Genomic DNA, 23,896 nt, shown 5'->3' on the forward strand with positions numbered 1-23,896 from the left:
GACCCACACCACCCTGGTCACACTCTCATTTCACTTCTGCCATTAGGAAGAAGGGTGGGTGGGGGGGGGTCTGAAAAACATGACCACCAGGTTCAAGAATTGCTTCTCCCCAGAAACTATCAGGATCTTGAACACCACACAACACTAACCTCAACTGTGACATTCTGTGTTGGAAGGAACTGCAGATGCTGGTTTACACCGAAGAGAGACGGAAAATGCTGGAGTTAACTCAGCGGGACGGGCAGCATCTCTGGAGAAAAGGAATGGGTAAAGTTTTGGGTCGAGACCTGAAGAAGGGTCTCGACCCGAAACGTCACCCATTCCTTCTCTCCAGAGATGCTGCCTGACCTGCTGAGTCACTCCAGCATTTTGTGAAATTCTATGGACTGTCTTTGGTTGCAGTAAGTAATTGGGACATTTTTGCACCAGTTATTGGGGTAATTTAAAAAGAAAATTGTTTATTGCATGCTATCTATGAGTATTACAAGCCTATTATGCTATTGCAGGTAAGAATTTGATTGTCCCATCGTCAAGAGTGTTTACTTGTCAAACGTACAACAGCGTCCATACATTTGACAGTTCAGAAATCGTGTCTAAAGAAAATCCCGACCCAAAACGTCACCTCTCCGTGTTCTCCAGGGATGTTGTCTGGCCCGCTGAGTTACGCCAGCACCTTGTGTCTTTCCTTGAAATTATAAACTCTTGTCGGACAGCGCACAGCGAAAGGAAAACTGGGGTGAGCAACTGTGAGCTCAAGGGTTGTAAGGAAGTGCATAGTGCAGTTGGCAAGAGAGCAAAACCCAGAGGTCGACACAAAAACCTGGAGTGACTCAGTATCTCCGGAGAGAAAAGAATAGGTGGCATTTCGGGTTGAGACCCTTCTTCAGACCAGAGAACAGGTCAACAGTGCCTGTAAGATGATGTGCCATGGATAAAGTTGCAGGAGATCAAGTATTAGACCAGAGAGTGTGTGGGTAGTGTTCTCAACATCAGTTTCCTCGTCTGGGAACCGTTCGCTTTCAAAATGCTATTTTCAGACAACTGAACCACCTTAACAACAACAACAACAGAGCAGTCTTGAGCTGCTATCTACCTCGTTGGAGACCCTCGGACTATCTTTGGTCGAACTGTACTGGACGTTATCTTGCACTAAACGCTATTCACATTATTACCTTTATCCTGTGTCTGAACACCGTGGATGGTTCGATTGTAATCATGTGTTGTCTTTCCGCTGACTGGTTGGCGCGCAACAAAAACCTTTTCACTGTACCTCGGTACACGTGACAATGAACTAAACTCAAAATGCACGACCGTCACTATACGATCTGCAGGGCTATTTGAATACTGATGGATCCAAAAATAAATCGGCCCCATCTACACAAGTCCCATCTACACATTTTGGGCCAAGCCCTTCTTCAAGTCTTCTCCAGTACCTTCTCAAGTCTGAAGGAGGGTCTCGACCCGAAATGTCACCAGTCCATGTTCTCCAGAGATGCTGCCTGACCCGCTGAGTTACTCCAGCACTCTGTGAAACGTCACCTATCCATGTTCCCCAGAGATGCTGCCTGACCCGCTGAGTTACTCCAGCACTCTGTGAAACGTCACCTATCCATGTTCTCCAGAGATGCTGCCTGACCCGCTGAGTTACTCCAGCACTCTGTGAAATGTCACCAGTCCATGTTCTCCACAGATGCTGCCTGACCCGCTGAGTTACTCCAGCACTCTGTGAAACGTCACCTATCCATGTTCCCCAGAGATGCTGCCTGACCCCACTGTTACTCCAGCACTCTGTGTCCCTTTTTCTCTCCAGAGAACCTCTTTGTTTCAGAGTCCCCCAACCCCAGTCCTAACCTGAAGAAGGATCGCGACCCGAGGCGTCACCTGCCCATTCCCCACGGATGCTGCCTGACCCGCTGAGTTTCCCCAGCACTTTGTGTTTTGCTCAGGATTCCAGCATCTTCAGTTTCTTGTGTTTGCCAACTCTAACCTGTGCGTCAAGGAGTGTGTCGGCCAATGGGTACAATTTCAACATCAAATATGGGGGGCGGCCACAACGTTTGCTTTACCTGAGCCTTGGCCTGCTCCACGTAAGACAGCACCCGATCCAGGTGTGGTTTGCTGATAAGTGCTCCCATCTGTGTATCTTTATGCAGGGGATCGCCAATCTTTATTTGTTTAGTTCTGGCCACTACTTTCTCAAGGAACTGTGACAATATATCCTTCTGCACAAACACTCTCGTGCCATTGCTACACACCTGCAAATAACAAGGCAGATTATAATATGATTTAATGGAAATAAAATTACCTTGCAACATGTTATGGGACTGGAGGGATATGGATCACGTGCAGGCAGTGGAGAATAGTTTCATTTAAGAGCGGCACGGTGGCGCAGCGGTAGAGTTGCTGCCTCACAGCGCCAGAGACCCAGTTTGATCCTCACTACGGGTGCTGTCTGCATGGAGTTTGTACGTTCTCCCCGTGACCGTATGGGTTTTCTCCGGGTGCTCTGGTTTCGTCCCACATTCCAAAGACATGCAACTTTGTAGGTCAATTAGCTTCAGTTAAGGAAAATTGGGCCCTGTACAACTGCAGAAGGACCTCTTTGCTCCTATACTCAACTCCTCTTGTTATGAAGGCCAACATTCCATTGGCTTTCTTTACTGCCTGCTGTACCTGCATGCTTCCTTTCAGTGACTGATGCACTAGGACACCCAGATCTCGTTGTACGTCCCCTTTTCCTAACTTGATACCATTCAGATAATACTCTGCCTTCCTATTCTTACCACCAAAGTGGATAACCTCACACTTATCTGCCCACTCACACAACCTGTCCAAGTCACCCTGCAACCTCATAGCATCTTCCTCACAGTTCACACTACCACCCAGCTTTGTATCATCTGCAAATTTGCTAATGGTACTTTTAATCCCTTCATCCAAGTCACACTGACCAGTGATCCCCACACACTAACACGACCCTACACACACCAGGGACAATTTACATTTACACCAAGCCAATTAACCTGCAAACCTGCACGTCTGGGGTGTGGGAGGAAATCAAAGATCCGAGAGAAAACCCACGCAGGTCACGGGGAGAACGTACAAACTCCATACAGATAGCACCCGTAGACAGGATCGAATCCGGGTATCTGGCGCTGTGAGGTGGCAGCTCTACTGCTGCGCCACTGGGCCGCCCTCATGTTAAAGAGTTGTTTCTTAAAATCAGGGAATTCAACGTTCACACAGATGGGATGTAAGCTACCGAAGCAGAATGAGGAGCTGTTCCTCCATTTTGCGTGTGGCCTCACTCTGGCAATGGAGGAGGCCCAGGACAGAAAGGTCGGCGTGGGAACGGGAAGGGGAGTTAAAATGGTTGACGACCGGGAGATCCAGCAGGCCTTGGCGGACCGAGCGCAAGTGCTCAGCGAAACGGTCACCGAGTCTACGCTCGGTCCTTGTTTTTTTTTGGGGGGGGGGGTTTTCAAATCTTTTTATTAAATTTCAAAACAAATAAGCATAACAGTGATATTGATACATAGGGATCAAGATTACATTAACAACAAATGTAGCCTTAATATAAATCAAGTTTCAAAATACATATAGGGTATAGACCTCCCAGTCTCTATGTAATTATAGATAAAAGGTTAAAAGAGAACTTATATATATATTGTAAAAAAAAGATTAAAATTTTTTTTTAAATCGGTCCTTGGTTTAAAAAAATGATAAAAGGTTAGTTAGCACGCAACAAAAGCTTTTTACTCTACCTCTCCCTGGCTGAGAAAATTAGCCAACAGCGCTCCCGTCACGGCATTTTCCAAGTTGCAGTCTGAGAAAATAACGAGCGGAGATTTCCCGCCCAGCTCCAGCGTGAGGTGTTTTACGCTCTTTGCTGCTGCTTCCATGATCTGGTAGATGAAGCACAGAGACAGAGTGTTTGCTCATCTGCAAGGCTTGTAAAGTGTTTAATGAGAGGGCGGCAATGTTGCGCAGCGGTCGAGCTACGGGCCTTAGTGTCAGAGACCCGGGTTTGATCCCGACAACAGTTGACTGTCTGTACGGAGTTATAAGACAATAACTGCAGATGCTGGTACAAATCAAAGGTGTTTATTCACAAAATGCTGGAGTAACTCAGCAGGTCAGGCAGCATCTCAGGAGAGAAGGAATGGGTGACGTTTCTTCAGTCTGAAGAAGGGTCTCGACCCGAAACGTCACCCATTCCTTCTCTCCCGAGATGCTGCCTGACCTGCTGAGTTACTCCAGCATTTTGTGAATAAATACCTTCGGTCTGTACGGAGTTTGTACGTTCTCCCCGTGACCGCGTGGTTTTCTTCGAGATCTTCCGTTTCCTCCCACACTCCAAAGACGTGCAGGTTTGTAGGCTAATTGACTTGGTATAACTGTAAATTGTCCCTCGTGTAGGGTCGTGTCAGTGTGCAGGAATAACTGGTGGGCGTGGATTTGATAGGCCTGTTTCCACACTGCATCTCTAAACTAAACTAGAGATATTCATTTTAATCCTGCAATTTTCCAAAGAATCTCACGCTACTGCATGTGTTATATTTGAAGAGAACTAACATTTGTAGAGTTATATTCAAAGTGTATTATATTTTTTAAAAACTAGACAAAATTAGTTGAAGGTGAGGTGGGAAAGATTTAATAAGAACCTGAGTGGCAACTTTTTCCACACAGAGGGTAGTGGGTATATGGAACAAGTTGCCAGAGGAGGTAGATAAAGCAGGTATTGGACAGGTACATGGATAGGAAAGGTTTGGAGGGATATGGGCCACACGCGGACAGGTGGGTCCATCTTGGTCGGCACGGGCATGCTGGGCCGAAGGGCCTGTTTCGGTGCTGTATGACTCTGATACTTCATAATCAAGGACTAGTCACACCCTGGCCACTCCATTTTCTCCCCTCTCCCATCGGGCAAAGGTATTGAAGTGTGAAAACGCACACTTCCTGATTCAGGGACAGTTTATTCCCAGCTGTTATCAGGCAACTGAACTATCCTACCACAACCAGAGAGCAGTCCTGAACTACTATCTACCTCATTGGAGACCCTTGGACTATGTATGATCAGATTTTACTGGCTTTACCTTGCACTAAACGCTGTTCCCTTTATCATGTATTTGTACACTGTGGGTAGCTCGATTGTAATCATGTGTTGGCTTTCCACTGAAGAGAGACACAAAACGATGGAGTAACTCTGCGGTTCATGCGGCATCTCTGGAGAAAAGGAATAGGTGACATTTCGGGTCGAGACCCTTCTTCAGACTGACTGGTTAGTTAGCACGCAACAAAAGCTTTTTACTCTACCTCGGTACACGTGATAATAAACTCTAACTCAAACAATAGCTAGTGTGGCACGGTGGTAGAGTTGCTGCCTTACAGCGCCAGAGACCCAGGTTCGATCCTGATCACTGGTGCTGTCTGTACGGAGTTTGTACGTTCTCCCCGTGACCATGTGGGGTTTCTCAAAAATCTTTGGTTTCCTCCCACACTCCAAAGACGTACAGGTTTGCAGGTTAATTGGCTGGGTGTAAATATAAACTGACCCCAGTGTGTGTCGGTGTGCCGGAATCGCTGGTCGGTGGGCCGTAGGGCCTGTTTCTGCACTGTGCCTCTAAACTAAACTATCATTGTGATCAGGCTGCACCTTGATGCCAGTTGGCACAGAGCCAGTGAAGGAGACTTTGATCAGGCTGTACCTTGATGCCAGTTGGCACACTGCCAGTGAAGGAGACTTTGGCCACACCCTTGCTTGTGCACAAGAGGTTCCCGGTTTCCACGGAGCCTTGGACCACGTTGAACAGGCCTTTGGGGGCCCCAGCCTGAGAGTAGATCTCAGCCAACATCACCGCCGTCAGAGGGGTCAGGGGCGAAGGCTTGAAAATCATGGCGTTTCCTAGAGGGACAGACAGCACATACAAGCTTCAGAATACTTGACGATGACGAGACTGCATTCCCCCGTGTGCCAACGCGCCTGGCTACAGTGAAATTCTGTGTTTCACAAACAACCCAGTAAAATCATACTACAGATAGGCATAATCATACACAAGTACAAAAGTGTAATGATTTAGATTTAGATTTAGAGACCCAGCGTGGAAACAGGCCCTTCGGCCCACCGAGTCCGCGCCGCCCAGCGATCCCCGCACACTAACACTATCCTACACACACCAGGGACAATTTTTACATTTACCCAGTCAATTAACCTACACACCTGTACGTCTTTGGAGTGTGGGAGAGAACCGAAGATCTCGGAGAAAACCCACGCAGGTCACGGGGAGAACGTACAAACTCCGTACGGACGGCGCCCGTAGTCAGGATCGAACCTGAGTCTCCGGCGCTGCATTCGCTGTAAGGCAGCAACTCTACCGCTGCGCCACCGTGCCGCGATTGTATGAATGGATACTTTATTGTCACATGTGACAAGTCACGGTGAAATTCTTTGCTTGCGTACCCAAGGTATGCAAATAGTCGCCACATAAAGGGCGCTTGCAAAGTTGCAAAGCATCCCCCTTTGTTCTTCCCCCCTCACAGCGGTTCCTCTAGTATAATGAGGGTAATAGTTTTAAGTTTGTCACCAAATAAAAATAATGCACTTCTTTCCACTTTGAGTAAACATAACATCCAGAGGTAAAACCAAGCCACATAGTGTTAATTTGATGAAGGACAGTCACTTTCAGTTTAGTTTGGAGATACAGCATGGAAACAGGCCATTCGGCCCACCAAGTCCGTGCCGACCAGCGATCTCTGTACACTAGTTCTATCCTACACACTGGGGACAATTTGCAGATGCCAATTAATCTACCAACCTGCCCATGTTGTGACATCCATTGAGTGCCTGTAATGGGTCATTGAGACATTCCAATAGTTACACTTAGTTTAAATAAAGAGGGAAAGGCTTAAATAGAACAGCTATGTTAGCTTTGGAGTGAGTGCAGAATAGATTTGTCTGACTGCAAGGGTTAAAGTACAAGATGAGGTGGCAGGAATTGAGTTTAGTTCAGAGTTACAGTGCGGAAACAGGCTCTTTGGCCCACTGCGTCCGCGTCGACCAGCGATCAACGGCACACTGGTTCCGCACCGGGCGGCACGGCGGTAGAGTTGCTGCCTTACAGCGAATGCAGCGCCGGAGACTCAGGTTCGATCCTGACTACGGGCGCCGTCTGTACGGAGTTTGTACGTTGTCCCCGTGACCTGCGTGGGTTTTCTCCAAGATCTTCGGTTTCCTCCCACACTCCAAAGACGTACAGGTTTGTAGGTTAATTGACTGGGCAAATGTAAAAATTGTCCCAAGTGGGTGTAGGATAGTGTTAATGTGCGGAGATCGCTGGGCGGCGCGGACCCGGTGGGCCGAAGGGCCTGTTTCCGCACTGTACCTCTAAATCTAAAAAAAATCTAAATCTATCCGACACACTAGGGACAAGTTACGGAAGCCAATGAGCCTGCTGAGCTGCATGTCTTTGGGATGCGTGAGGAAACTGGAGGAAGCCCATGTGGTAAGAGGGAGAACGTACAAACTCCGTACAGACAGCACCCGTGGTCAGGATGGAACCCGGGTCTCTGGCGCTGTGAGGCAGCAACTCTACCGCTGCACCACGGTGCCGCTTCTCAGCTTTGTGTCTCAGGTTAAGTGTGTGTTTAGAATTTGAGAAATAAATCTCTGCAGTTCAGAAGATTTAGCAGGAGTGGGGAAGTAATTGAGGTTTTCACGATATTAAATGGAATGGATAGTTCCCATCCAGAGGGATAATCGAGGACTAGATGACAGTCTGGTAGAGTTTTAGTGTTTGACCCCTTTGTTAGCTTGTTGAAGATGTTGATGAAGTCGGGATGAAGGACGTGCTGCCGTTTCTCCTCAGGAATTCCGGAGCGTTCCACGGGATCACAGGGATCAGGTGCAAGACAATCTTCACAGTGAACTGGCAAGATAGAGAGAGGGTGTATGTTCTTACCACAGGCCAAGGCAGGGGCTGACTTCCAGCAGGCGATCTGGAAGGGGTAGTTCCACGCCCCTATCCCCACGCACACGCCCAGCGACTCCCTCCTCGTGTAGGCAAACGACCCTCCGGACAGCTGGATGTGTTGGCCTGTGGTCGCGAATGAAGGAACAGATGTGGAAAACATGCAAACGTGCCAATAAAACAAGTTATTCAATGAGTTAGCCTCCGTTCCTCCAGATTACAGTTTAGTTTATTGTCACCTGTGCAGTGAAAAGCTTTTGTTGCATGCTATCCAGTCAACAGAAAGACAATACATGATTACAATTGAGCCATTCACAGTGTACATTTAGTTCAGTTTAGTTTAGAGATACAGCGCGGAAACATAGTTGGGTGAGTGGGGAGAGATTTGAGGGACCTGAGAGGCAATATTTTCACTTGGTGGGTTGTCCATATCTAGAACGAGCTGCCAGAGGAAGCTGTAGAAGTGGATAGAGTTATGAGTTTTAAAAGACACTGGGACAGATATAGGGATGTGGAGGGATATGGGCCAAATGGGACTAGCCCAGAATGCCAACGTGGACAGCATGCACAAGGTGGGCCGAAGGGCCTGTTTCCCAGCTGCATAGCTTTATGACTTCATGCACTGATGGGATGGAGTCTTCGGTGCCACCTTGAGGTCAACAATGACACAGCAGAGACTTTACCATGGGAGAATTCACAAAAAGATGCACTGAGCAGAGGTAATGGAAAACAGACCAAAACTGTCAACAAATGAGATGAAAAACAACTTGCAATTCTATAGAAACTGATGCGTTAAAATACCCAAAGGAGCTTCACATAATTTGACACAAAAGTAACACAAGATAGTCAAAGCTTTGATGAGAGGAGGAGAGAGAGTCAGTCTTCTCCTGGGCTGAAGGATGCTGCCCGGCCCACTGAGTTCCTCCAACACTCTGTGCTTTGCTCGGGGTTCCAGTATCTATAGTTTCTTGTTTCACCAGAGAGAGAAAATTGTTGAGGGAACTTTGCATGATAGATGGTCTGGGAAAGATGACCCTGAGTGGGAGGGGGGGTGGGAATATAAAATGGGGAGTGTGGTTCCAGAACAAAGGGTCCCAGGTTAAGTCAGGGATGAGGAGGATTTTCCCCTCATGAATCAAGGGAGCGATGGAGAATGGATCATCAAGAGAACCTGAGGGGGAGGCAGGACAACAGTGGATGCACGTCTAGATCTCCGTCTCTCTCTCCCCTGACTCTCACTCTGAAGAAGGGTCTCGACCCGAAACGTCACCCATTCCGTTTCTCCAGAGATGCTCCCTAGCCCGCTGCGTTACTCCAGCTTTTCCACGTCTATCCAGTGGTATGAATATGGATTTCTCTAACTTAAAGTAACCTTTGCTTCCCTCTCTCTCAGTCCCTCCGCCACCCTAATTCTCCAACCAATTTCACTGTCCTCCTGATTAGTTTTGCTGAATGTTTGCTTCGTTTTCACCTTCCCCTCAGCTAACAATGAACCGTTCTACATTTCCTTATCGTCGTCTGCTTTGATCTGTCGTTATCACACCTTACCCTTCCATATCTCTAGCGTCCCTCTCCCCTGACTCTGTCTGAAGAAGGGTCTTGACTTAAAACGTCACCCATTCCTTCTCTCCGGAGATGCCGCCTGTCCGGCTGAGTCACTCCAGCATTTTGTGTCACGGCAGGTGCAGTTTAATGTGGATAAGTGTGAGGTTATCCACTTTGGTGGTAAGAATAGAAAAACCAGTGTAGAATACGACCCACTCTACATCAATGGGGTCTGTGTGGAAAGGGTACCCGCTTTCAGGTTCCTGGGTACGCACATCGCAGAGGATCTTACCTGGTCTACCAACACCATCACCACAGTAAAGAAGGCACAGCAGAGACTCCACTTCCTGAGGATCCTCAGGAAAACCAACCTGCAGGAGAAGCTCATGATGTCCTTCTATCGCTGCTCCATCGAGAGTGTGCTGGCATACTGTATAACCACATGGTATGCCAGCTGCTCAGAAAAGGACAGGAAGGCCCTTCAGAGGGTCATCACAACGGCCCAGAAGATCATCGGCTGCTCACTGCCCTCCCTGGAGCACCTGTTCAGCCTACGCTGCCTCAGTAGAGCAGGCAAAATAATAAAAGATCCATCCCACCCCGGCCACCGTCTGTTTGTTCATCTGCCCTCTGGTCGACGTTTCAGGTCGATCAAATCCCGAACAAACAGACTTAAGAACAGTTTTTACCCCAGGGCCATACGAGAACTGAACACTACCTTTGCACTAGGCAACACCGTTAAAAAATCTTGTACTTAATATAATTGTATTTATTTGTTTTTGCATTTATTGTATATATGTTTGTACGCACCGTCAGGATTGGCTATTTTTTAATTTTGTTGTACTCGTTGCAATGACAATAAATGAATATTATTATTATTATTATTATTATCTGAATGGTGTCAAGTTAGGAAAAGGGGACATACAACGAGATCTGGGTGTCCTAGTGCATCAGTCACTGAAAGGATGCATGCAGGTACAGCAGGCAGTGAAGAAAGCCAATGGAATGTTGGCCTTCATAACAAGAGGAGTTGAGTATAGGAGCAAAGAGGTCCTTCTGCAGTTGTACAGGGCCCTAGTGAGACCGCACCTGGAGTACTGTGTGCAGTTTTGGTCTCCAAATTTGAGGAAGAATATTCTTGCTATTGAGGGCGTGCAGCGTAGGTTTACTAGGTTAATTCCCGGAATGGCGGGACTGAAAGACTGGATCGACTAGGCTGGAATTTAGAAGGATGAGAGGGGATCTTATCGAAACGTATAAGATTATTAAGGGGTTGGACACGTTAGAGGCAGGAAACATGTTCCCAATGTTGGGGGAGTCCGGACCAAGGGGCCACAGTTTAAGAATAAGGGGTAGGCCATTTAGAACGGAGATGAGGAAAAACCTTTTCAGTCAGAGAGTTGTGAATCTGTGGAATTCTCTGCCTCAGAAGGCAGTGGAGGACAATTCTCTGAATGCATTCAAGAGAGAGCTAGATAGAGCTCTTAAGGATAGCGGAGTCAGGGGGTATGGGGAGAAGGTAGGAACGGGGTACTGATTGAGAATGATCAGCCATGATCACATTGAATGGTGGTGCTGGCTCGAAGGGCTGAATGGCCTCCTCCTGCACCTATTGTCTATTGTCTATTGTCATTCTACATTAGGTGATAATGGAGACCCAGCAGGAGAGCGCAGTTCATCAGGTCAGCCATGACCCTGTGGAATGGTGGAGCAGGGGTCACATCATCTAGTTATGCTCCCATTTCTTTTTATGTCCCAAGCACGTTTAATTTAGTTTAGTTTATTATTATTGTCTATTACTGAGGTACAGTGAAAATACTTTTTGTTGCATGCTATCCAATCAGCAAAAAAGACCGTACATGATTCCAATCAAGCCGTCCACAGTATACAGATACAGGATAAACGGAATAACGTTCAGTGCAAGATAAAGCCAGTAAAGTCCAATTAAAGATAGTCCGAGGGTCTCTAATGTGGTAGATGGAAGGTCAGAACCACTCTCTAGTTGGTGATAGGATGGTTCAGTTGCCTGATAACAACTGGGAAGAAACTGTCCCTGAATCTGGAGGTGTGCGTTTTCACACTTCTGTACCTCTTGCCTGATGGGAGAGGGGAGAAGAGGGGGTGACCGGGGTGAGACTGGTCCTTGATTCTGCTGCTGGCCTTGCCGAGGCAGCGTGAAGTGTAGATAGATGGGGTCAATGGATGGGAGGTTGGTTTGTGTGATGGTCTAGGCTGCATCCATGAGAACGTTCAAGAGACAAGAGTGGGAATGCTTCCAGTTGAGGTCACAGCCACCGATATTGGAACGATGTGAATGGGAGAAATAGCCTGATCTCCAGCAAGGACTGGGACAGTTTCTTCTGAAGTCTGAAGAAGGGTCTCGACCCAAAACGTCGCCCATTCCTTCTCTCCAGAGATGCTGCCTGTCCCGCTGAGTTACCGAGTCTATCTTCAGTGTAAACCAGCATCTGCAGTCCTTTCCTACACACTTCTATTGCAAGCGTCTGAAAAAGCTCGCCGCTACTTTTCCCGGATGTGCGCGCTGGTTCCTACCTGCTAGTGTCCCAGCAACCCCAGCATAATACTCCACCGCCTGCCAGGCAGAGTCCACATCAACCCTGGACTCAGTAATGGGCTTGCCAGTATTGATCGATTCCACAATGGCTATAGCCTCCTTCTGTTCCTGTTTTAATAAAACACAAAAATTTCTGTGGTTTGCACCACACCAACCATTGTCACTTCGCATTTTGTTAACAGAGATTCACGCGACACAAAACAGGCCCTTCGGCCCAACTCATCCATGCCAACGAAGATAGCCCATCTACGCTAATCCCACACTCCCATGTGGCGGCACGGTGGCGCGGCGGTAGAGTTGCTGCCTTACAGCGAATGCAGCGCCGGAGACTCAGGTTCGATACCAACTACGGGCGCCGTCTGTACGGACCTTGTACATTCTCCCCGTGACCTGCGTGGGTTTTCTCCGAGATCTTCGGTTTCCTCCGAGATCTTCGGTTTCCTCCCACACTCCAAAGACGTGCAGGTATGTACGTTAATTGGCTGGGCAAATGTAAAAATTGTCCCTAGTGTGTGTAGGACAGTGTTAGTGTGCGGGGATCGCTGGGCGGCGCGGACCCGGTGGGCCGAAGGGCCTGTTTCTGCGCTGTATCTCTAAATCTAAAAATCTAAAATCTAAACCTTCCCTTTCCATGTAACGATTCAAATGTTTTTAGCTGGTAGATTCTGCCTGAAGAAGGGTCTCGACCCGAAACATCATCTGTTCCTTTTCTCCAGAGATGCTGCCTGACCCTCTGAGTAACTCCAGCATTTTGTGTCTATCTTCAGTGTGAACCAGCCACTGCAGTTCCTTCCTTAAGATTTTTTTAATGTTTGTTTAGCTGGTGGAACTGCTGTCTCACAGCGCCAGAGACCCTGGTTCGATCCTGACCTCGGGTACAGTCGGTGAGGATGTACATTGTATGAGCTGCCACAGGAGGTGCGCACAAAACGCTGGAGCAACTCAGTGGGACAGGCAGCATATCTGGAGAAAAGGAACGGGTGACGTTTCGGGTCGAGACCCTTCTTCAGAAAATGCAGAAACAGTAACAACATTTGAAAGACACTTGGACAGGTGCAAGGTTCAGAGGGATATGGGCCAAACATGGGCAAATGGGACTAGGTGAGGTGGGGCATCTTGGTTAGTATGGATGCATTGAGCTAATGGGACATAGGTTTAAGGTGAGAGAGCAAAGAATTTATAGGAAATTGAAGGGCATCTTTTTCACTCAGAGAGCGGCCTGGTGACGCAGCGATAGAGTTGCTGCCTTACAGAACCAGAGACCCGGGTTCGATCCTGACTCCGGGTGCTGTCTGTGCGGAGTTTGTACGTTCCCTCCGTGACCGGCGTGGGTTTTCTCCGAGATCTCCAGTTTCCTCCCACACTCCAAAGACGTGCACGTTTGTAGGTTGGTACAATTGGTACAATTGTAAGATTGCCCCTAGTGTGTGTAGGATAGTGTTAATGTGCGGGGATCGCTGGTCGGCACAGACTCGATGGGCCGAAGGGCCTGCTTCCACACAGTCTAAACTAAACCGAACTAAAAGGATGTTGGGTATATGGAACGAGCTGCCAGAGGAGGTAGTTAAGGCAGGTACTATTACATGGTCTGCACAATGCCGCCTGGCCCGCTGAGTTACTCCAGCACTTTGTGTCTATCATCGGTGTAAACCAGCATCTGCAGTTCTTTCCTACTCATCAATCTCTCGCCTCTTGCCTAGGCGGCACGGTGGCGCAGCGGTAGAGTTGCTGCCTTACAGCGAATGCAGCGCCGGAGACTCAGGTTCGATCCTGACTACAGGCGCCGTCTGTACGGAGTTTGTACGTTCTCCCCGTGACCTGCGTGGGTTTTTTCCGAGATCTTCGGTTTCCTCCCACACTCCAAAGACGTACAGGTATGTAGGTTAATTGACTGGCTAAATGTAAAAATTGTCCCTAGTGGGTGTAGGATAGTGTTAATGTGCGGGGATCGCTGGGCGGCGCGGACTCGGTAGGCCGAAGGGCCTGTTTCCGCGCTGTATCTCTAAATCTAAAAAAGTATTTCTTTGTTATCCACTCCCTACACACTAGGGAGCAATTTACAGAGGGCCGATTAACCTACAAACCCGCACGTCTTTGGGATGTGGGAGGAAACCGGAATATCCGGAGGAAACCCAACAAGTTCACAGGGAGAACATGCAAAATTCAGACGGACAGCACCCGTGGTCAGGATCGAACCCCTGTGAGGCAGCAACTCTACCCGCTGCGTCGCTGTGCCTGCCCTGACATCGTGTATGGTAAAGACATTGAGGGCGTGCAGCGTAGGTTTACTAGGTTGATTCCCGGAATGGCGGGACTATCATATGTTGAAAGACTGGACGGCGCGGACTCGGTAGGCCGAAGGGCCTGTTTCCGCGCTGTATCTCTAAATCTAAAAAAAACTCTCTCCACAGATGCTGATTGGTCTGCAGTTCACTTGCAGCCTAGCTTGTATTTTGTGTGATTTTGTTTTTTTAACAGAGAGTTCACTTTGGAATAATCTTGTGTGATGGGTGTGGGAGGAGAGAGTATACTTACCATCAGATGTGAAATGCAGCCTGCTGGCAGAGCATGCTACGTAAGCAATGGCTTAGTGAGAATGGCCCACCTTCACAGAGATAGACTAGTTTCATCAAATTTCACAATTCTCGCATAAGCCAGCAAATAACTGGGATGCCGAAGAGGCAGCTGGGAATTACATTGTCAGGGGAATACAGAGGGCCCATATTAAATGTCACGTAATTCTATTCTCTTCTTCACAAACACCTCTGTAACCATGATTGCGTTGCTTAGAAACCAAAGGCAAATCCCCACAGGGTTATTTCCTCAGCAGACTGAACCCTTATTTACCGGTTCACCGGGAACAGCCCAAAAAAAAACCCCTCTCACAAGCTAATACTTGAAGTCATGTGTATGAAGGAACTGCAGATGCTGGTTTAAACCAAAGATGGACACAAAATGCTGGAGTAACTCAGCGGGACAGGCAGCATCTCTGGGGAGAAGGAATGGGTGACATTTCGGGTTGAGACCCTTCTTTAGACATACTTGATCATTTATTCACAAAATGCTGGAGTAACTCAGCAGGTCAGGCAGCATCTCAGGAGAGAAGGAATGGGTGACGTTTCGGGTCGAGACCCTTTTTCAGACTGATGTCAGGGGGGCGGGACAAAGGAAGGATATAGGTGGAGACAGGAAGATAGAGGGAGATCTGAGAAGGAGGAGGGGAAGAGAGGGACAGAGGAACTATCTAAAGTTGGAGAAGTCGATGTTCATACCGCTGGGCTGCAAACTGCCCTGGCGAAATATGAGGTGCTGTTCCTCCAATTTCCGGTAGGCCTCACTATGGCACTGGAGGAGGCCCATGACAGAAAGGTCAGACTGGGAATGGGAGGGGGAGTTGAAGTGCTCGGCCGCCGGGTGACCAGTTTGGCCAACGCGGACCGAGCGCAGGTGTTGAGTGAAGCGATCGCTGAGCCTGCTTTTGGTTTCGCCGATGTAAATAAGTTGACATCTGGAGCAGCGGATGCAATAGATGAGGTTGGAGGAGGTGCAGGTGAACCTCTGTCTCACCTGGAAAGACTGTTTGGGTCCTTGGATGGAGTTGAGGGGGGAGGTAAAGGGACAGGTGTTGCATCTCGTGCGGTTGCAGGGGAAAGTGCCCGGGGATGGGGTGGTTTGGGTAGGAAGGGACGAGTGGACCAGGGAGTTACGGATCTTAATTTATGTTCCCCCCTGCTTCTCCTCCTCCAAATCTTCAGGTGCTAATCCTCAGCTGGATGCCCAGAGATACTCCGAGCCTTAGACCCTATTGTGTGGCACGCGGTCTCAGCGGTAGAGTTGCAGCCTTAAAGCGCCAGAGACCCGGGTTCGATCCTGACTGCGGGTGCTGTCTGTACAGAGTTTGTACGTTTTCCCTGTGACCGCGTGGGTTTTCTCCGGGTGCTCCGGTTTCCCTCCCACACCTCAAAGACGTGAATGTTTGTAGGTTAATTGGCTTCTGCAGATTGTCCCCAGTGTGAAGGATGGAACTAGTGTATAGGGGATGGTTGGTCAGCGCGGACTTGGTGGGCCGAAGGGCCTGTTTTCATGCTGTATCTCCAAACTAAACTAAACTAAAGGAATGCTTTCATTAAGGTGGAAAGAGTGCAGAGATAGTTTACGAGGATGTTGCCAGGATAGGGCCTGAGCTATAGGGAAAGGGTGGCAGGCTAGGACTTTATTCCTTGGAGTGCAGGAGACTGAGGGATGATCTTATGGTGGTTCAGTTTAAAAATACTGTATGGAAACAGGCCCTTCGGCCCACCGTGTCCTTGCCGACCGGCGATCACCCATTCACACTAATACTGTGTTATCCCAATTTCGCATCCTAGGGGCAACTTACAGACGCCAATCAACCTACAAACCAGCACGTCTTTGGAAGAGGAAACCAGAGTATCCGTGGGAGTTGGACAATGAGGTCGACGTTCACAGTCACGGGGGGAACGTGCAAACTCTACGGTCCCGGTGAGCCGCGGCCACACACGGCCTGTCTCGCCTGCCGTGGAACCGGGAGAGGGAAGCCGCCGAGCCCGGCCCCTGCTCCCCCCCCCCCCCCCCCCCTCCGAACACCGGCAACCGGAGAGGAGTTGGCGACCGACACTGGACAATGGGCGGGAGGAAGAACCGGGTCTTACCTTCCGTGTGGTCAAGGTCGGCTGCGGGAGGCTCCCCCGGGGCACGAAGGCTGAGGGGGGGGGGGCCGGGAGAGGAGAGGGGCGACGGTTCACGGGACGACCGGGTGGAGGTGACGGCTGCAATGGCCCTTTATGGCCAGTTACAGCTGGGACTGGGAAATGGTGCCAAGACCTGGCGGCTCTTGCACGTGGACTCAGTGGGCTGCCTCCATGCATTCTGTACTGGACTAGGGATCGTACCTACGCATGGCAATAATCTCACTGATCTGCGTGTAAAAAATACCTCGGTGCACGTGATAATAAAGAACCACTGACCCAATTGGTTTGGAATGGTTTGGAGGAGTACAGATTGAAAAGCAGCTGCATTATCAGCCGACAACAACATAGAAAAGGCATTTGGGGAGGGGGAGAGGTACAAGGTTGGGAAAGGGTTGGAAGGTTCCGGGCCAGGTGCAGTCAAATGTGTCAGTCTGAAGAAGGGTCTCGACCCGAAACGTTACCCATTCCTTCTCTCTCGAGATGCTGCCCGACCTGCTGAGTTACTCCAGCATTTTGTGAATAAATGCAGTCAAATGTGACTGGCTTTGGCAAGGCATCCTGGTTGCATGAACAAGAGGGCCTGTTTCCATGTTGTTCGACTTTATCCTTGCAAAGAGCAAGCACAGACTAAACGGGCCAAACAGCCTCTACCTATGCTGCAACCAGTCTGTCAAACAGCCAAGTTTTACAACTGCGGGACACAGTGCAAGTACTCAAGAGTTTGGATCGTGAGAAAGAAAAACTCACAGCTGGATCAGCGGGTTCCAGTCCTACTTACGTCAATAAACTGTGTTGCCAACTCAGTGCATTCCCTTAACCATGAGCTATCGGTTATTATTGACGATTGACTGCTATAACCGAGTGGGGGGGGGGCATAAATATTAACTAGTTTAACCACAGGCCGGGAGGGAAGAAACACGTTATCAGGAGGCGGATGGGGGGGGTTAAACCCGGGGAGATTCACGGGCTGGGGAGCCACAGACCCCGCCCCCCCCCCCGGACCCACATGGGACAGGCCCAGGCCCTGCTCCTTCTCTCTGCTCCCACCCGGAAGCTTCTGCCACCAGGTGCCAGCTCGTTGGGTAACTGGCGGAAGGGGGTGGGGGGAGGGGGGTGGGCAGTAGAACGGGAGCCGCGGACCACTATAACAAAAATCTGCTATATAGTTCATGTTAGACAATAGACAATAGGTGCAGGAGGAGGCCATTCGGCCCTTCGAGCCAGCACCACCATTCAATGTGATCATGGCTGATCATTCTCAATCAGTACCCCAGTTCCTGCCTTCTCCCCATACCCCCTGACTCCGCTATCCTTAAGAGCTCTATCCAGCTCTCTCTTGAATGCATTCAGAGAATTGGCCTCCACTGCCTTCTGAGCCAGTGAATTCCACAGATTCACAACTCTCTGACTGAAAATGTTTTTCCTCATCTCCATTCTAAATGGCCTACCCCTTATTCTTAAACTGTAGCCCCTGGTTCTGGACTCCCCCAACATTGGGAACATGTTTCCTGCCTCTAACGTGTCCAACCCCTTAATAATCTTATATGTTTCGATAAGATCTCCTCTCATCCTTCTAAATTCCAGTGTATACAAGCCTAGCTGCTCCAGTCTTTCAACATATGACAGTCCCGCCATTCCGGGAATTAACCTAGTAAACCTACGCTGCACGCCCTCAATAGCAAGAATATCCTTCCTCAAATGGTCATATGTTCTAGAAGCACAATTAGGCCATTCGGCCCATCGAGTCTACTCCACCATTCAATCAGGACTGATCTATCTTTCCCTCTCAATCCCATTCTCCTGCCTTCTCCCCATAACCCCATGACACCCTAATCAAGAATCTATCAATCTCAGCTTTGAAAATATCCATTAACTTGGCCTCCACAACCTTCTGTGGCAATGAATTCCACAGATTCACCACCCTGTGACTAAAGAAATTTCTCCCCACCTCCTTCCTAAAGGAACGATCTTTAATTCTGAGGCTATGACCTCTGGTCTCAGACTCTCTCACTAGTGGAAACATCCTCTCCACATCCACTCTATCCAGGCCATTCACTATTTGATGAAGAACCAAAAACCTGTCATATACAGGTTTAGTTTAGTGATACAGTGCGGAAACAGGCCCTTCGGCCCACCGGGTCCACGCCGACCAGCGATCCCCGCATATTAACACTATCCTACACACACTTGGGACAATTTTTACATTTACCAAGCCAATTAACCTACATACCCGTACGTCTTTGGAGTGTGGGAGGAAACCGAAGATTTGGAGTAAACCCAAGCAGGTCACGGGGAGAACGTACAAACTCCGTACAGACAGCAACGGTAGTTGGGATCGAACCTGGGTCTCTGGCGCTGCATTCGCTGGAATGCAGCAACTCTACCGCTGCGCCACCGTGCCACTCAGGTCCGCCATTGCGAGGGTTTACTGTACATCCCCATTACCCTTATGAGTCTTGCAGCTTCTAGTAAAATGCGGCTTCTTTCCAAACCCGAGAGGCGGCTCCAAGTTGTGTATGCTTCCTTGGCACTCTGCACTGCCAGATCGATCTCCTGACTTCCGGAACAAATTAAGTCACATATCATGCGACCTGCAAAAACAAGGAAAACCAATATGTTTGGAGTCAAGTAGATACAAGGAATTGCAGGTGCTGAAATCTGTAGCAAAAAAACACAAAAGTGCTGGAGGAATTACTACTATTCATGTCAGAGAAGCAGAATTAGGCCATTCAGCCCATCAGGTCTACTCCGCCATTCAATCATGGCTGATCTATCGATCCTTCTCAACCCCATTCTCCTGCCTTCTCCCCACAACGCCTGACACCCGTACTAATCAAGAACCTGTCAATATATTCCTATTGTTATAATTACTATTATCATTATTACTATTATGCACTGTTACTGCCCATTTGTTTGTCTGTTTTTTAAATATGTATATATATACTGAACTTTTCTTTTGTTGTTTATAATGTGAATATGAATATGAATGAATATGAATTAATATAAATATGAATATATGAATAAGTTTATTGGCCAAGTACGTACACATACAAGGAACGTGCCTTGGTGCTCCGTTCGCAGGTAACAACACGAACATACAGTAAACAATTAAAAATAAAGCATAAACATTAAAACGTTAAGAATACAACATTACAGTTTAAACATGTGAGTGAAATAAACCAGAACAAAAAGAGACGACAGACTTTTGGTTATTGAGTAGAGCCACTACTTGCGGAAAAAAGCTGTTTTTATGTCCGGCTGTGGCTGCTTTGACAGTCCGGAGTCGCCTTCCAGAGGGAAGTGCTTCAAAGAGTTTGTGGCCAGGGTGAGAGGGGTCAGAGATGATCTTGCCCGCTCGCTTCCTGGCCCTTGCAGTGTACAGTTCGTCAATGGGGGGAAGGTTGCAGCCAACAACCTTCTCAGCTGTGCGAACGATCCGTTGCAGCCTCCGGATGTCGTGCTTGGTGGCTGAGCCAAACTAGACCATGATGGAGAAGGTGAGGACGGACTCAATGATAGCAGTATAGAATTGGACCATCATTGCCTGAGGCAGATTGTGTTTCCTCAGTTGCTGCAGGAGGTACATCCTCTGTTGGGCTTTTTTGACTGTGGAGTCGATGGTGGCCCCCCATTTAAGGTCCCTGGAGATGATGGTTCCAAGGAACTTAAATTACTCCACAGATGGGACAGTGGTGTTGTTGATGGTGAGTGGGGGGAGGGGAGGGGAAGCTCTTAAAATTTTACAGAGTACTATGTTTATGTTGTGCTGCTGTTCGTAAGAATGTTTGGGACATAAAACACTTGTGAATTCAGCGGGTCACACAGCATCTCTGGAGAACATGGATAGGCAACGTTTCAGGTCGGGACACTTCTTCCGAATGATTGTGGTGGGAGAGCTGGAAGAGAGGTATGGGGGTGGGACAAAGCCAAGCAAGTGATGGGTGGATACAGGCGAGGGGGTCGACGGGCAGAAGGGTGGACAAAGGCCAGAGATGTAAAGACTGTGACACAAGGAGAGAAGATGCACAAATTGTGAGGCAAGAGGAAGGAGGTGTAGGTGAAAGGGATGAGGGAAGGAGGGGAAAGGGAGAAATGGGTGCACACCCAGAAGGGGCACAGGGAAGAGAGGGGGGCAGAAAAAAAAGAGGGCAGGTAGGGTTGTTAGAGGGCAGGTAGAGGCAAAAAGAGGGCAGGTAGAGGCAGGAAACATGTTCCCAATGTTGGGGGAGTCCAGAACAAGGGGCCACAGCTTAAGAATAAGGGGTAGGCCAATTAGAACGGAGATGAGGAAAAACTTTTTCAGTCAGAGAGTTGTAAATCTGTGGAATTCTCAGCCTCAGAAGGCAGTGGAGGCCAATTCTCTGAATGCATTCAAGAGAGAGCTAGATAGAGCTCTTAAGGATAGCGGAGTCAGGGGGTATGGGGAGAAGGCAGGAACGGGGTACTGATTGAGAATGATCAGCCATGATCACATTGAATGGCGGTGCTGGCTCGAAGGGCCGAATGGCCTCCTCCTGCACCTATTGTCTATTGTTGTTGGCTAGGTACATAAGATTGGAGAATTCAATGGGTTGTAAGCTACCCAAGCGGAATTTGACCAGCTTGCGTGTGGCCTCACTCTGGCAATGAAGAAGGCCCAGGACAGAAAGGTCAGTGTGGGAATGGGAAGGGGAGTTAAAATGGTTGGTAACCGGGAGATCCAGCAGGCCTTGACGGACCGAGCGCGATGTTTGGTGAAATGGGCACCAAGTTTATGCTTGGTCTCGCAATGTTAAGTAACCCACATGGGGAGCATTGAATGCAGCAGATGAATTAAGGACGGAAAATAAATTCTCAATGACTAAATCTAATGGCTCACACGAAACAAAATACACATTACAGGAAGGTTGCACTTCCAATTCCTGGGCTGAACTGTGAAGATTCAATCAGTTGCAAATGCCAACAGCTGCAAATGTTCGAGGAGAAGAATTAGGCCATTCGGCCCATCAATGCTACTCCGCCATTCAATCATGCTTGATCGATCTTTCCCTCGCAACCCCATTCTCCTGCCTTCTCCCCATAACCCCTGACACCCGCACTAATCAAGAATCAGTCAATCTCCGCCTTAAAATACCCAATCATTTTGGTCTCCACAGCTGTCTGTGGCAATGAATTCCACAGATTCAACACCCTATGGCTAAAGAAATTCCTTCTCATCACCTTTCTAAAGGTATTTTTATTCTGAGGCTACGACCACCGGTCCTAGACTCTCCCACTAGTGGAAACATCCCCTCATATCCACTCTATCCAGGCGTATAAGATTATTAAGGGGTTGGGCACGTTAGAGGCAGGAAACATGTTCCCAATGTTGGGGGAGTCCAGAACAAGGGGCCACAGTTTAAGAATAAGGTGTAGGCCATTTAGAACGGAGATGAGGAAAATCTTTTCCAGTCAGAGAGTTGTGAATCTGTGGAATTCTCTGCCTCAGAAGGCAGTGGAGGCCAATTCTCTGAATGCATTCAAGAGAGAGCTGGATAGAGCTCTTAAGGATAGCGGAGTCAGGGGGTATGGGGAGAAGGCAGGAACTGGGGTACTGATTGAGAATGATCAGCCATGATCACATTGAATGGCGGTGCTGGCTCGAAGGGCCTACTCCTGCACCTATTGTCTATTGCCTTTCACTATTCAGTAAGTTTCAATGAGGTCCTCCGTCATCCTTCTAAACTCCAGCGAGTGCAGGCCCAGTGCCTTCAAACACTCATCGTATGTTAACCCAATCACTTCTGGGATCATTCTCATAAACCTCCTCTGGACCCTCTCCAACAACAGCAGATCCTTCCTCAGATATGGGGCCCAAAACTGTTCACAATACCGCAAATGCGGTCTGACCACCATGCTCGACGAGAAATGTGTTCAGAAGCTCACAAAAGCAAAAAGTACAGTGCAGGCAAGCATTTAGGTCAGGGAACAGCTGTGGAGGAAAACTAAAGTCAATGTCACAATACTTCTGATGAACGCACATCAATTAAAAATGTCAACTTAATTTGTTCTAAGCACTCCACTCCCATCACCACATTTCCTTATTATTCCAAATGCAAACCATCCTCGTGAGAAATTTACAGAATAAGGATCATTGTTGTCAAATTGAAGCCGGTTCTGGTTCAAATCATTTAAAAGAGAACTCTTGTATTTCGGAATGGAAAGTTTATCGCCAAACAGCGAGTTGAAAATATCAAAAGAACTGCAGATGGACGCAAAATGCTGGAATAACTCAGCAGGACAGGCTCTGGAGAGCCTGAAGAGGAGGAATGGGTGACATTTCAGGTTGAGACCCTTCTTTCAGACTGAGAGTCAGGGCAGAGGGCTCCACTGTCACGCTGTGAAAACGGAGAGGATGAGACAGAGTTTCTTCCCACAGGCCATCAGGACTGTTAACTTTTATAACTCCAGGGACTAAATTTTGTCTTCTCTATATTAACATTATTAACTTTATTTATATGCTGTAACTGTAATTCTTTTTTGTGCACAATCCGCAGGCATTGCCACTTTCATTTCACTGCACATCTTGTATGTGTATGTGACAAATAAACTTGACTTGACACAGAGATTTTAGATTTAGATTTAGAGATACAGCGCGGAAACAGGCCCTTCGGCCCACCGAGTCCGCGCCGCCCAGCGATCCCCGCACATTAACACTATCCTACACACACTAGGGACAATTTTACATTTACCCAGTCAATTAACCTACATACCTGTACGTCTTTGGAGTGTGGGAGGAAACCGAAGATCTCGGAGAAAACCCACGCAGGTCACGGGGAGAACGTACAAACTCCGTACAGACAGCGCCCGTAGTCAGGATCGAACCTGAGTCTCCGGCGCTGCATTCGCTGCAAGGCAGCAACTCTACCGCTGCGCCACCGTGCCGCCCAAGATAAGCAAGGGTAGGCTGCAAAAAAACGAGACTTCACAAGAGGGGGATCAAGGAAAATGTAAAATTACTCATTGTTAGCTAGGAGAAGGTGAGGACAAAGCAAACAGTTAAAATGTAATCGGGGAAAGTCAGACTGGTCAGACCGCAGTGTAAACTGGCATCTGCAGTTCTTTCGTACACAAGCAACTGCAGA

General features: G+C 48.4%; 1 protein-coding gene across 1 annotated transcript in view; it reads right to left on the minus strand.

Annotated features, from left to right (window-relative positions):
• LOC144598157 (4-trimethylaminobutyraldehyde dehydrogenase-like) overlaps window positions 1-23,896 on the minus strand; it is a 52,173-nt gene that overhangs the window by 13,638 nt on the left and 14,639 nt on the right. The window contains exons 2-7 of the mRNA XM_078408055.1: window positions 19,239-19,384; window positions 12,063-12,192; window positions 7,956-8,090; window positions 5,706-5,902; window positions 3,762-3,902; window positions 2,067-2,255 (exon numbers count right to left, since the gene is read on the minus strand). Of these exons, the coding sequence (XP_078264181.1) occupies window positions 2,067-2,255; window positions 3,762-3,902; window positions 5,706-5,902; window positions 7,956-8,090; window positions 12,063-12,192; window positions 19,239-19,384 (938 nt within the window). The remainder of the gene's footprint in view (window positions 1-2,066; window positions 2,256-3,761; window positions 3,903-5,705; window positions 5,903-7,955; window positions 8,091-12,062; window positions 12,193-19,238; window positions 19,385-23,896) is intronic.

The sequence above is a fragment of the Rhinoraja longicauda genome, chromosome 11 (assembly GCF_053455715.1).
Source record: "Rhinoraja longicauda isolate Sanriku21f chromosome 11, sRhiLon1.1, whole genome shotgun sequence".
Classification (NCBI taxonomy): domain Eukaryota; kingdom Metazoa; phylum Chordata; class Chondrichthyes; order Rajiformes; family Arhynchobatidae; genus Rhinoraja; species Rhinoraja longicauda.